Here is a 14,909-nt window from a genome sequence, read left to right on the forward strand (position 1 = left end):
TGGCTGATACAGCGGCTAGGGCGATTAACACTAGCGTCATGTTAAGGCGCCAAGCATGGCTTCGCATATCAGGCTTTAAGCCTGACATTCAAACAACAATACTCAACCAGCCCGTTAATGCTGACAGGCTGTTTGGCCCAGATGTGGACACCACCCTCGAGAAAATGAAAAAGGACAATGAGACAGCTAAGTCCATGGGGGCGCTTCAGTCTCAACAGTTCAGGGGGAGCACTTTTCGTCGCTCAGGTGCACGCGGTGTTACCAGAGGACACTTGGGTCAACAAACACAGTTCACGAAAGGTGGCGCACAATCCTCGTACCCCAAACAGAATAGAGGGGGTTACAGAGGTAATAGTTCCAAGGGTAGAGGCAGAGGGAACAACAACTCTCGTTCCTCTGCCGCCAACAAACAGTGACTCTCTGTCACTGCCCCCCGACCATCCAACACCTGTCGGGGGGAGACTCCAGCAGTTCCTGCCAGTCTGGATGTCCATCACCACAGACAGGTGGGTAAGACAGCTTATCCAGTACGGTTATTGTCTGGAGTTAACCTCCACTCCACCCAACATTCCCCCAAGGCAACGTCCTATGTCGGCAGAGCACTTGCACTTATTGCAGCAAGAAGTAGTGGTGATGCTGCAAAAAGGCGCAATCGAGCTCGTACCAGTGGAGGAGGAAGGCACAGGGGTCTATTCCCTGTACTTCCTTATCCCAAAGAAGGACGGATCCCTCAGGCCCATTCTGGATCTACGCCCCCTCAACCTGTATATACTGTCAGAACATTTTCACATGCTTACACTGCAACAAATTCTTCCCCTGCTAAACCAAGGGGACTTCCTAGCAACCTTGGACCTCAAGGATGCTTATTTCCACATACCACTCCACCCATCCCACAGAAAATACCTCAGGTTCACAATCCACAACAGGCATTATCAGTTCAAAGTCCTACCCTTCGGAGTAACCACTGCCCCCAGAGTGTTTACAAAGTGTCTGGCGACAGTTGCGGCGCACCTCAGGAGACAGAACATACATGTCTACCCTTACCTAGACGACTGGCTCGTTCAGGCAAAGTCAGAACGGAAGTGCGCCGCGGACATGTCCCACACCATTCACCTTCTTCACAGTCTGGGGTTCTCACTAAACTACCCAAAGTCGCACCTTCAGCCAGCACACGTGCGGCAGTATCTGGGCGCTACAATAAATACCCTGACTGCTATGGCTCAGCCAAACCCGGTCAGGATCGACAACATTCAGTCGCTGATCCAAAGGTTCAGACCGCAACTCTCACTACCAGCGAGAGTGTTCATGCAGTTGATAGGCATGATGGCCTCCTGCATCTTCATAGTCCCACACGCACGGTTGCATATGCGTCCGCTCCAGGAATGCTTAGCAAATCAGTGGACACAAGCTCAGGGACAACTGACAGACCTAGTGTTGGTGACCGGTCGGGCATACAACTCTCTGCATTGGTGGAATCCACACAACCTTTGCAAGGGACGACCGTTCCAAGAGCCTGTGCCACAGATTATCCTGACTACGGACGCATCTCTCCAAGGGTGGGGAGCCCATGTGCTCCACTACACGGTGCAGGGACTGTGGACGACTCAACAACGGACATTGCACATCAACTACCTGGAATTGATGGCAATCTTCATGGCGCTAAAGTCCTTCAAAGTACATCTGTGCAACAAGGTCGTGTTGATCCGGACGGACAACATGACAGCCATGTACTACATCCAGAAGCAGGGAGGTACTCACTCGCCACAGCTGTCTCATCTGGCTCAGAGCATGTGGAAGTGGGCCATTCAGAGGAACATTTTCCTCATGGCGGAACACCTCCCGGGCAAGGACAATCAGATGGCGGATCTGCTCAGCAGATACAGCCATCAGATGCACGAGTGGGAGATACATCCATCAGTACTCCGCCCGTACTTCCAGCAGTGGGGTCATCCAGAGATAGACCTGTTTGCCACAAGGGAAAACGCAAAATGCCAACACTTTGCCGCCAGGTTCCCTCACCCACAATCGCAGGGCAATGCGATATGGATGAACTGGTCAGGCAAATTTGCGTACGCTTTTCCCCCAGCACCTCTCCTACCGCTGGTGGCAAGAAAGCTAAGGCAACACTCGATGACGCTCATCCTGGTTGCTCCAACGTGGGCTCGCCAACCATGGTACACCACGTTTCTAGAACTCTCCGTGGTACCGCATCAAAGGTTGCATCTCACTCCAAGGCTCTTGACGCAGAACCATGGCGACATTCAGCATCCAGATCCGCAACAGCTCAATCTGGCGATCTAGCTCCTGAGGTCCTACAGTTTGGCTACCTCAACCTGCCCCGTGAATGCATGGACATCATCAGAGAGGCAAGGAAGCCCACTACCAGAGCTTGCTATGCAGCAAAATGGAAGCGTTTTGTCATTTACTGTACAGAACATCACATTGACCCGCTAGATGCTTCAATCCCTAACATTATCTGCTATTTGTTACATCTTTACAAATGCAATCTAGCGTACGCTTCCATTCGGATACACTTATCCGCCATAGCGGCTTATCTTCAAAACAGGCAGCATCTCTCTGTTTTCAGGGTGCCTGCCATTAAAGCCTTCCTAGAGGGACTGAAACGAGTCATTCCTCCAAGAACACCGCCAGCTTCAGTGTGGAACCTCAATGTGGTCCTCACTAGGCTGATGGGCCCACCTTTTGAGCCACTGCACTCCTGCGAAATTCAGTTTCTAACATGGAAAGTGGCTTTTCTCATTGCTATTACATCGCTCAGACGTGTTAGTGAGCTGCAAGCGCTCACGATTCAGGAGCCATTCATACAAATTCATTCAAACAGGGTAGTCCTGCGTACTAACCCCAAATTCCTTCCAAAAGTGGTGTCACAGTTTCATATCAACCAAACTATTGACCTGCCCGCATTCTTTCAAAACCCACAAACAGTAGCGGAAAGAATGCTCCATACATTAGACGTTCGAAGGGCGTTGATGTACTACATTGATAGAACACAACCCTTTAGGAAAACACAACAACTTTTTGTTGCCTTCTCTGCACAGCACAAAGGCAACCCTATCTCCAAAGCAGGAATAGCCAGATGGATTGTTAAGTGCATTCAAATCTGTTATCAAAAAGCGAAACGTACTTTAACAATACCCCCAAGGGCGCACTCCACGCGCAAGATGGGGGCCTCCATGGCTTTCCTGGGAAACATTCCTTTGGAAGACATTTGTAGAGCAGCCACGTGGACTACACCGCACACGTTTAGCAAACACTACTGTGTCGATGTACATTCCAAGCAGCAAGCAGTTGTAGGACAGGCTGTTCTCAAGACACTCTTTCAGACTTCTGCAGCTGGCACGGGCAACCGCCGTTAATGGAGGGACTGCTATGTATTCTATGCTAAAGATATGAATTTAGCAGCCCACATGCCTCGAACTGAATATGCTACTTACCAGTATGCATCTGTTCTTGGCATGTAGGGCTGCTAACATTCATATCGCCCACCCTCCTCCCCGGTGCCCGTAGCGGCTGCAGATACTCTCTTGCATTCAATCATTTGCATGGACATCCTTTACACTATTTCACTCCATCTCTGCCACAATGGCTAAAAACAATCTGGGGATGGAGTCGATGCCCATGCGCACCGTAGTCCAGGGGAGGAGCCACCTATCTCGTGATACTTCGAAGACTCTTCCAGGACAACAATGTGCAATCATCCGGACCCAACACTAGGCGGCGATCTATGCTAAAGATATGAATGTTAGCAGCCCTACATGCCAAGAACAGATGCATACTGGTAAGTAGCATATTCAATCCTCTGCCTTAAAATCACAGATTAGACAGTCGTGGGCAGAGAAGGTCTTCTGTTGTGGATACCGGTCTATGATCTGAGAGATTGTCTGAATAGATTGCACTCTATGTGATATACTGTAGTCCTGCTTGTAAGGATACAAAGACCTAGGGAGACTGCGGTTTATGGAGAATGTGAAATCGAGATGCTCCTCGACACTGAGTGCATGATCACGGTGCCAGATTATATGAATGCTAGGTTCAGATATATTTTTTTCTGCCATTAGGTGGAAAAGCAAGGACAAGAGCTTGGTTTCCATTGGGTCAAAACAAGGGTAACTAGGACGTCCACTGGGGGTGACCAAAAGGAAGGGGTCACAAAGCCTCCCCAGAAGAGAGATAGTGAACCCCATGAGGAGAAAAGTAAGGAGTCCAAGGTAGCCCCCCAAAAGCCTATCCAGGAGGGTGGGCCCAAAGACACCTCACAAGCCAAACCAGGGTACCGAGGTAAGAATTGGGATCCCAACAGAGTATGGTGTCACAACCGTCAGAAAACAGGACACCACACCTAGCTGTCCTAAGAACAAGGTCCCTAGTACAACTTCAGGGGTGACTAGTGTAGTCCCATGGGTTGCCAGTGTAGCATGGGAAGATAGGTCCTCAGAAGAGGAAGTACTCCTAGCCTGCAACTGGGGAATGGGGCAAGAGGGCGAGCTGGAGATCCCAGAGGGGAGTAGACACTTCCACCACCTACTGGTGAATGGAGTCCAAGTCACTGCCCTAAGAGATACTTGTGCCAGTCACACTGTGGTACATGACAGGGTGGTACTACCTCACCAGTATGTTTCAGGAGAAACAAGAAGAGTAAGGGCTGTCCCAGGGGGAGTCACTGTTAGGCCTGTGGCTGTAGTGCCCCTGGTCGTAGCTGGGTCCTTTGTGGGTTTGTGTTTTTTTTTTGTAAAGCGCTAGAATCGACTCCCGAAGGAGTATCTCTGCGCTGTAGACCGCTGGGGAACCCGTCCTGGCTTTCCCTGTGAGATGCTCCCTACTGGGTATCTCCAAGGTGAAACCAGGCATCCCCGGCGTATGTGGGGGGCCGTTGTGGAGATGAGGCAAGCTAATGCCCAGAGTTGCCGAGTGTGATCCTTAGTTAGAGTAGGCACAGAGGTGAGAATTATCGAGTCGGTTGACCCTGGTCCAAGACCCTGCCGCGTCGGGAATTGAACCCTGGTCCCAGGCCGTCCTCTGCTCCCGGGTCTGCCACCTCTAACCAGTGAGCCACACCACTCCACTTTAGATGGTGAAAGGTGGCTGTCAGTAAAGACCTCCCCCTTGATTGTCTCCTGGGAATGACCACTTAGAGGTGGATCTTAGCCAGAGAGAGGCGCTAGCTCAATGCCAGGCCTCAACCAAGAAACCTAGGGGGATGCCACCTGCAGTCAGTGCAGCTGAGCCCCAAAAGAGAAAAAAGGAACAGGATAGGAAAGGTGGGCAACTGTTAGCCACAGTTACAGAAGACCAGGGGGATTCCATCCAAGTGAGGGAAAACGCTGAACCTGGCCTTAGTAAGGCCCCCCTAGCCAACACAAAGCCCTGGCTATTCAGGCAACTGCCCAGCCTGAGTTGGTGGCTCCTCAGCTGGCAGAACAATGGGTGGAGGAAGGGTGCTCACTACCCAGTGTGGTGACCCCCCCACCCCAAAACAACAGGCAGACAGACAGGACCCAAAGAGACCTGTAAAATACCCCCCTCACTTGCCAGTCAGGGGCTAAAGGTGTGGTTCTGGGCACTGACAGCGGTCAGCAGCCTCTTCTGGGTGTTAGCCTTCATGGCAGCCCTATCCATGGCATGGTGGCCTAACCCCCTGCCAAGTAATAAGCTAGGCCCCCTGACCCTATTGGTCATGGTGGGGTTGCTCAAACTCTGAGTAGCCTCTGTGGGTAAGCTGGGCCTTGCCCTTGCTAACTTAGACTTTACAGAGGTAGGCACCTCTGGGCCCAAAATAAAAACACACATCATCAGCCAGGCTAGATTGAATCCAATGGCAAAGTGAGCAAGGGACCCACATCTGGGCAAGAACAGGTATAAAGAGCATTATCTTGGTGAGCAAAATTGGACACTAGCCACATTTGTGCCTGCATCGTGCTAGATGGTAGCCTGTAGCATTGGCATTGCGCAAGATCTAGCCAGGATGATTAATGATTTTTGCAAACAAAGGAACCATTTGAGACGATGCGGTTCAACAGCTAGAGTGGTCGACCTCAAAGCTGGGAAGAAGGGTTCGAGACTTGGCAGGGTTGGTCAACACCCTGTGATTCTGTCCAAATCACTTAATTGACCCTTGACTAATAAAATGAATGTGTCTGTAACGCAACTGGTGCTTATGTAAAGCACTTGAATACTTCCAAGTCGACTTTGAGCTATATTAAACCCCCCCAAAAAAAATATGTAAGGGTAGGCATCAGTTTGCTATCAATGACTTTACACACTGTGTAGAGATTAGGACCCGAGAGATTTTTAAGGAGGCACTGAAAAGCAAAGATGAGAACGTCTTTCTTGAGGATGGGGGGACCTAGCCAACCAGGGACAGGCTCCTGCCCCCCCTCCCACTGGAGGGTTGCACAATAGGGTGTGTGCCCATCCCAGGGAAGGGACCCATTGGTCCCTGCCCTTTACCTACCTGTAACGCCCCTAAATATAGCATTTGGGGGCACCCTGAACCTTGTTTCCTCAGATTCAGACAAGAAACAAGAAGAAAGGAAGAAGAGGGACCGAACAGCAGTGCAGCAGCTAACAAGAGGATGACGCCCACTGACCTGGCCTCAGCCTTACCGGCCTGTCTCCCCCTCGAACCTGCTCATGCAAAACAACGGTGTGTCCTTCAGCCGGCAACCTCAAGAACCCCAGAGGACCTGCCTGCCTTCACTTCCAAAGACTGCTTCTCCCGTGAACACCGGATTTGTTCTACTGCAAACTCTGGCAGCAGCCGGAGACCGTGAATCCAGCCCACTCTGCTTCCGCCGAACCCGGCTCGAGCTTGAGTGGAAAAGCACCACGAGGAGGTCACCCCGGCAATCCTGACCCGAGATCCGGCGACCCCATACCTGCCTCATGCCGACGCATGCAGCCTAAATCCAGATGGCCCCCTAACCGCGACCAGGAGCTGGTAAGAATATCCGACCCCAAAAGGCACCCCGACGCCCGCACAGCCTTGTGTTCCCAAACCGACGGTGCCTAACCAACCTTTAACTTCCCAACTTACCTCTCCAAGTGGTGGTCGCACCCAGAAGTCCTTTGTCTCCCTGTCTGCAGTGCGTTTGCAAACCGGAGGTTCACCATAGAAAACAACATGGCGCCCGACGTCGAGACAGCACTCTGCACCCGGCCGCCTCAGTGCCGCGGAGGGTGCACCTTTTGTCCTACTTTGTTTCCCCATTTGCCCTGACCTAAACCCTAGGAGCTTTGCTCCCACAACCCAGTGGCCTGCTTGCCAGCAGCCACCAACCGGCGGCCCCCTGTCCCCCATTGGATAGGATTGGGCCTTAACACTCTTTAACTCCCACAGTCATTTACTTACCTGTGAACCGATAACCTGTTTTTCCTCATTAGTATAACATTGACAGTTTTCTTCCAAAAAGTTTCTAAGTGTGGAGTTTTGAAATCTAAATATATACTTTAAAAATCGCACAAATAACCAAAACGTATTTACTTGCCTATTTGCAGGAAATGTCCCAGTGCTTAATCCAGGTATCCAGCACTGAGTTAGAAAAGTAACGTAAAAAGTAACTTACTGAAAAAGCCTTTTCATTTCAATATACTGTATTTGTTAAGAGTTTCAACCTACTGCATGCCCTGTAAATCAAACAACGTACAGTTTGTATTGCATTTTCGAACTGTTCTACATTCAGCAACTTATTACTGAAAAGTATTTAATGCTTACCTGTGCCAGGCTTGCTTGGTTCTAAAAATAACACAACAGTATTTCTTTTATACAAAAACAATTTGCCTACAGTTCAGTTCTTGAGTGTTTGAATTAATTTGCTGATTGAGTGTGTACATCAAAAGCGTAAGTCTAAACGAAGGCTGTGGGCAGAGATATGGGGCAATAATTAGAAAGAATAGTTTTATAAGCCCGTGGTTTCTTTTCTAATGGGATTAGCTCTGTTGTTTTCAACTACTAGGCACAGTGGCAGAATGAATTGATTGATTCAAGACCTTGTTAAGAAATTAGTTGATGGCATCACAATTAGAGACCGAAATGTGAGGACAGCAGGGGTCAGCCAGTGATCCAGAATTACCAAATCTTCAAACAAGCTCGAAATCTTCTAATAAAATGGGCGTAAAATCCTGCAATAATGGGCCCTTGACTGACCTTCCAATTTCCTGGTGAGCAAAAAGCCCATCGGCCTTTGGTGGAGCTTTATCCATCAGAGGAAGGGAGTCGAGAATAGTTTTAATTTTAGTATAAAAAAATTCTGAAAGTTGAGAGCAGAGTTTAAGCAAAGGTTTAAGGTGCTGAAGCAGGGCATCTGGAAGGATACGTTTCTTTAAAATTTTATAAACCACGCAAGGTTATTTGTCTTTTACGTCTATTTTAAGCAGTAAGGAATTCAGATTGATCTTTTTTGTTGGCTTTATGATAATTGGTCAATGACATCTTATATCTGGATTTATCAAGCTGGAGGTAATGTAGCCTCCAAATTTTTCCAGCTTCTTACAAGATTTCTGCAACCCCTTGAGCTTTTTTTAAACCAAGGCGCAGACAGTCGGTTTATAGAGGATGAATCCCTTGTCCACCTAAAGAGTGGTTAACTTATGAAGGTGGGAAAATCCTACAAGGAGGAATGTTATTTATTGTTGACTGGGGCCGGCTATATTTTGTATTCTTCAGGTATTTTAACTATGCTTTTAAAGGTCTGTGAATCATATGCTAAAGTGCATTACTGTTTTTATATTCACGTCAGTTCCCGGATTGTATTGAAAATTGTGTTCCAAAACGTTTGTGCTCTTTTATGCTTTGGTAAATTATTGTCTGTTAAATTGCATCAGTTGTCTGGTCTTTAAGGTTGCTAAATGTTTTATTGTATTGTGTTGTATTTCCTATTTAATACATTTTTTTAAATGATTTTGGCTAATCGTGCAAATACATTTTTCATTTGAAAATCCAGCCCCAGTCACTAGTTGGCGGAATAATGCACACAATTGGAATTTAGTGGTGCTTCAGTCTGCAAAACTAGTGTTATAAGTAACTTAACTTTTCTTTTGGACTAAGCATACACAAAGGTCTGAAATGAGTGAGTAATTTCCCCACAGTCTGTGTTACTAAATTTTCCGTTTGTTACTATATTTGAGTTAATGAGCTGTTTTTGAAGTGCTTGAGAAACAGTTTTTGCACTTTGCGTATTCTTTTTTTTATGTGCTTAGTGATCTTGCAATACATTTTTTCAGAATCTTTTGGATGATGTGGAAGAGTTTTTTGAACGCGCTCTGGAGGCCAGGATGGATGAGATCCCAGATTCCAGTAAACTTCAAGCTCTAATTGACATGGGGACTGGTCTCTATGTTGAACTTCCCGAATTGCCCAGACTAAAGCAGGAGCTGCAGCAAGCCCGTTGGTTGGATGAGGTTCGAATTACTCTTTCAGACCATCAGAGGGTCACTTTAGATGTCATGAAAAAGCTGATTGATTCTGGTGTGGGGCTGGCATCTCAACATGCTGTTGAGAAGGCAATGGCTGAGCTGCAGGAGCTTCTGACTATTTCCGAAAGGTGGGAAGAGAAAGCAAAAGCCTGCTTACAATCTAGGTAAGTTATGTTTCTTCTCTCAAAAATTTTTCAAATTTTTTGTCTGTAACACCAGATGCAAATTGGTTTGTATGGCAAAAGAAATTATATCTTCTTTTAGTGGCATACGCACTTAATATGTTCTTGAAGATTAACTTTCTCTTTTTAAACATAAGCAGCACAAAGTGGTTTCCAAATGATTTATTGTATTTTTTAATTCATATCTGTTGAAGAATTCTAAACATGCATGGTTCAGATTTAAGTTTAGATACGTTTTTATGACATTTCGAAATACATCCTTAACAGCCCACAGGTAGACAGGAGATACCATAGAAGACCCAGAAGTGGAGAACAAGCATTAATCATCAAGTGCCCTGCTCCACCCTCCCGAGCCATCTGATGGTGGAGTCTTGGAGTCCTCAGCCTGCCCAGTTTTTGTTGTCAGCCGAGCTAGAGGCCGTTTTTTCACTGTGCTGTCTATGGATAGTGGTATAATAATCATCCTATTTGAAAGTATCTGAAAGTTTTTGTACATAGAGCCTCTCAGTGCAAGAAAGCTCTTTAAAGTCTCTACCAAAAGATTCCCAGAGACAACCCCACTGTTTGGCGAAATCTTTTCTTTGCCTCGTGTTGGTTTCAAGAGCTTCACCCCCTTTTCGGCAGGAAGACAGGCGGGGAAATCAGGACTGCCCAGAAGGTGTGCTCACCTCTGCCGACCCCACCACTCAGGTGGGGGAGGCGAAGTGAAGCCCACTTTTAAGTCTCGCAATCTTGCACATGGAAGGCACCCTCCAAACAGGGATTATGCTCACTCGCCCACTTGAGTTGAGCACATTAAGTGTGTAGTCTTCCTAAGGTCAGCAGCCCATTTGTTACTACCTTGTTACCCCAGTAATGCCCCATAATACAATATTTAGGGGCACCCCTTCACCCAGCTCAGAAGTTCTTGACAACCTAAGAAGATTAGCAAAGATCACAATGCAGCAGAAGATGATCCAGGCTATCACTGCTTTGTCTCCAGCCCTACCGGCCTGCCTGCACCTTCAAGAAACGCCTGCAGCACGACGACTTCCAGCCTGAAGACCAGCGACCTCCAAAAACCCTGGGAGTACTGATCAGCTTTGAAAAAGACCGAATAGTCTCAAAGACAGAGACTCTGTCTCCAAAAAGAACTCCAGGGCCCTGCGGAAACGTGAACACTCACCTTCCAGACCTACCTCTGCACCCGATACACACGGCCTGAGTCCAGGTGACCCACCGGTCCAGAAAAGGTTCCCCAACGGTCTTGAGGACGAATCCATTGAGGGGGTGACATCTCCCAGCCTACGTGTCGACGCCTGCAACCTCTGCAACAAAACCCCCCTCGACCCGACCTCCCCAGTGAGGAGAAACCCAATGTCCAAAGACACCCCTGCATCCTCTGGCCCTGCGTCCTGGTGACTAGAACAAACGGTGTTTGGACGTCCCCTGGCTTCTCCACCACCCCACTTGGCTGCTGGGTCCGCTAAGTAGACCTCCTGGTCTGAGCCTGCAGCCTGAAACCGGAACTGACGATGTCCATAGGTTAACATTGGTCACCCGACGCTGTGTTAGCACCTTGCACCCTGCTGCCTCTGTGCCAATGGCGTTGTAGATTTGGTTCTTTGGTCACCTTTCCCCCCCACTCCCCACCCCCCACCCCCTTCCCTCCCACACTGGGTCTTCTCCACTCCCCTCCCATTTGTACTTACCTCAGCTCTTGACCACCAAGACCTCGTTACTTGCTTGTACGCATTCTCCAACCAATGTGCCCCTAGACCCCATTGACTAGCATTGGCACCCCTTCACTCTGGCTTCCCCTATTGCCATTGGTGGCGCACCTTGAGTGCAGAATTGAACTTTGGGGAAACCTTGATTGTACTCCCAAAAGGACCACACCAAAATTAGTTGTACCTACCTGCAATTACTAACTTTGTTTTTCTCATAGGCTTGCATGGTGTTGCCTTTTACTGAAAAAATTTCTAAGTGTTGACTCTGCCTTATATTGCCACAAAGTAACTTAGTGTCCAATTGTCGTGTTTACTAATGTACCGCAGTACCTCAACTATATTATTTGTTTTGCATTAAGTTAATAAAAAGTAACTGAAAAGTAACTAGAAAATAATCGGAAGTAATTTCAAGTATTCCATAGTTTACAATTTATTTTCTATACTGCAAAGTAACTTGCATGCTCATAAAAAAACACCGTATTTTGAAAAGTATTACTGCTTTGAAAGTATCTCTTAACTACAACTAAGTAGTTATTGGTTCTAGAAATAAAATTACATATTTTTATACAAACAATTGGTCTGTGTTCAGTCTTTAAGTGTTTGACATCATTTCTTGCCTGAGTGTGCACAATAAATGCTTAACACAGCCCTCTGATAAGCCTACATGCTCAGCCCAGCTACCACTAACTTGATAGTAAGGTATTATCTACTTTAACCTCCTCCATACCTTTGAGGACTCATATCGCTCAATCTCCTTTCTTAACATAGGTGCCAAACTTTTGACTAAAATCCCTACACCATACTGCAACCCTTGATGAGAGACCTGATACGATTCAGATACTTTTCATGCAGATAGGTCCTTGCATGAGGTGTAGTGCACCCTACCTCAAGGGTGACTTACCTATGCCTCATGCAGTGTTGGGCAGGCATAACACACAGGGATGTGTGCCATGTCAACTCTTCACTTTTAGCTGCACCAAAACATGCAGGCTGCAATGACAGTAGTGCATGTTGGTGGTTAGAGGTCTCTCAGGGTGGCATAATACATGCTGCAGCACTCAGAGGCCTTTCCCTGGCCACCATGCCCTTGGTACCATAGGTGCCCCTTACAAGGGCCTAACGGGTAGGCCAGGGTTGGGCCAATTGTGGAAACAAAGGTATGATTTTTGGGAAAGAGCACAAGTGCTGCGGCCTGGTTAGCAGGATCCCAGCACACGCTCAGTCAGGTTGGTAGCAAGTATTAGGAAATGGGTTAGGGGGTAACCATGCAAAAAGGGGAACTTTCCTAAACCCAACTTCCCGGATTACTGATATAATTAAAGGAGCAAAGGATAAAGTGTTGGGCAAAGCACTTATAGAAGGCTGTGGTGAACCCATCAGAACCTGGTACCCTAGAGCAGCACAGTTTGGATATGGCCGTAGGGATTTCTTCTTTCGCTAGCAGTCTATAAAGCCATAGTGTAAGTAACTGGGCCTCAGCCAAATAATGCAAGTGCACCTATTGGTCTATCCACTCCCTGATTTACAGTTGGATGTAGAATGTTCTGAAGCATTCCCTTTCTCAGTGTCCCCCCTTGCACATGTCTCTCCTTGGAGGAGAGGGTTCTGACCTCTGGGTATAACAGTTTGTGCACATGATGCTTCCAGTAGGCTTGACAAAAGTTTACCTGATTTGTTGACAGGTTCATAGTATTTATTGCCAAGTTGAGTTGGGGCCAGCAGGTGTGCTGACCGGTCAGTATCTAAAGCACTGATCAAGCCACAGACCATAATGATTTTCCTCCACCTTTTGTAGGAGTGGGATCTCGTATGTTCCTATTCTAGGTCTCCAAGTCCTTTGGTAAGCTTGAGGAGCAATGCATTCTTCCAAGTCTGAGAGCAGGCATTTATCAAGAAGAACGTAATCAAATCCAGTGTATGTTTTATGAGACCCCAAATAGTGTGAGTATGTATAGAGAACTGGGCAGTTACCCACTCCCCTCCCTCTCTGCCCCCTTTTTAGCTACTAGATTCTAATTTTCTACTCTGACAGTGTACCAAGGCCCGCTAACAAGACCTCAGTGCCAGTACTCCATCCCTAAAGCAAGGCAAAATCTAAATGTGCTACAATTGGCTAATGACTTTAACACCCCTGTAAGTCCCTAGTAACTAGTACTCCAAGTACCTAGGGCAGGGGTTCAGAAAGGGTCCCTAAAGGTTGAAGCATATTGTATACCACTCAAAAGAGACCCACATACTAATCCTATACAGACTGCCATTGCACGCTGTGTGTCATGCCAAAGTCACTGCATTCAATATATGCAAGTCACCCCTACAACACGCCTTTGAACCCTAAGGCAGGGTGCATTATATTTTATGTGAGGACATATCTGCATGAGCACATATGCCACTGTCTAGTTCTACCGCTAGATATTGTAAAAGATATTAATGTTTCATGTTGTCTAAACATGGTGTTCGAGGCATATAAGCTGCAGATCCTACACTTACCAATAGATCGCCACCTGGTGTAAGGCTCGGATGATTGCAGGTTGTTGTCTTCTTGGAAGAAGTCTTTGTAGTCACGAGATAGGTGACTCCTCCCTTGGACAATACTGCGCATGGTCATCGACTCCATCCTCAGATTTATTTCCACCACTGGGTTCGGATGAAAGTTTTCCGCTCCGGCTAGAAAAAACTTTTTCTGCAATTTTGAAGCGAGAAACTTTCGATAAACTTATTTCGACATCGAATAGACTTTTCGACATCAGCAGCTACATTCCGGTGCGTCGACGCGGGCCGTTGGGCCTATCTGCGCCGTTCGGCCTACGCCTCATGGACAGAACTCCATTCAAGAGATGCCCTGTATGTCGAGAAAAATTCCCTCATAGCGACCATCACGAGGACTGCAACCTCTGTCTCTCGCCAGAACACAACGAGTTGTGCCTCCTTCCGATCGAAGAAAACAATTCGGGATCGGAGGGCCTGTCGACACGAAATGAGGAGATTAGCGCCAGCACCGGAGGCCATCTTTGAGGAGGAGATCGTCGAAGAAGACGTCTCCGAGGACGAAGATCCAATCGAAGATATCTCCGAGGACGAGGCTCCACTCGTCGCCGAGGAAGACTCGCTTGATCTCCGGATCATATCGGGGCAAAGGACTCGGACGATTCGATTCCATCTCGACAACCCGTGAGTACCACTGCCCCCGCACAACATACACTACCCAAGACAAAGGCAGCGGTCGGCACTCTGCCCATGGGGCCCAGTCGAGACCGAGATTTACCCTCCGACGCCCCGCCTTCGGGCTCGGCTCTGAGGAAAAAGACTACGCCTTCCGGTGCCTCGGCGCCGAAAAAACAACATGTGCCAATTCCACCTCCTCCATTAGCACCGAAACATCCTTTGACACCGAAGGACTCTTCGACACCGAAGCCAATACGCCCTTCGGTGCCCAAAAACAAAGACCCTTCTGCACCCGAACCAAAAGACACATCGGTGCCAAAGCCAAGAACCGTACCGGACCCGAAAGCTTCGACTTCGAAACCCTTTGGTTTAAAAAATAAAGAAGGGAAGCCAGATTCCGGCCCCGCAGTCTCCACACCGAAAT

The 14,909-nt window shown here is 47.7% G+C and overlaps 1 protein-coding gene across 3 annotated transcripts in view; it reads left to right on the plus strand.

Annotated features, from left to right (window-relative positions):
- KDM5A (lysine demethylase 5A) overlaps window positions 1-14,909 on the plus strand; it is a 749,711-nt gene that overhangs the window by 442,970 nt on the left and 291,832 nt on the right. For all 3 annotated transcript variants that reach the window (XM_078673709.1, XM_078673710.1, XM_078673708.1), the window contains one exon: window positions 9,241-9,596. In XM_078673709.1, coding sequence (XP_078529835.1) covers window positions 9,241-9,596 — 356 coding nt within the window. The remainder of the gene's footprint in view (window positions 1-9,240; window positions 9,597-14,909) is intronic.

The sequence above is a fragment of the Lissotriton helveticus genome, chromosome 1_1 (genome assembly GCF_964261635.1).
Source record: "Lissotriton helveticus chromosome 1_1, aLisHel1.1, whole genome shotgun sequence".
Taxonomy (NCBI): Eukaryota; Metazoa; Chordata; class Amphibia; order Caudata; family Salamandridae; genus Lissotriton; species Lissotriton helveticus.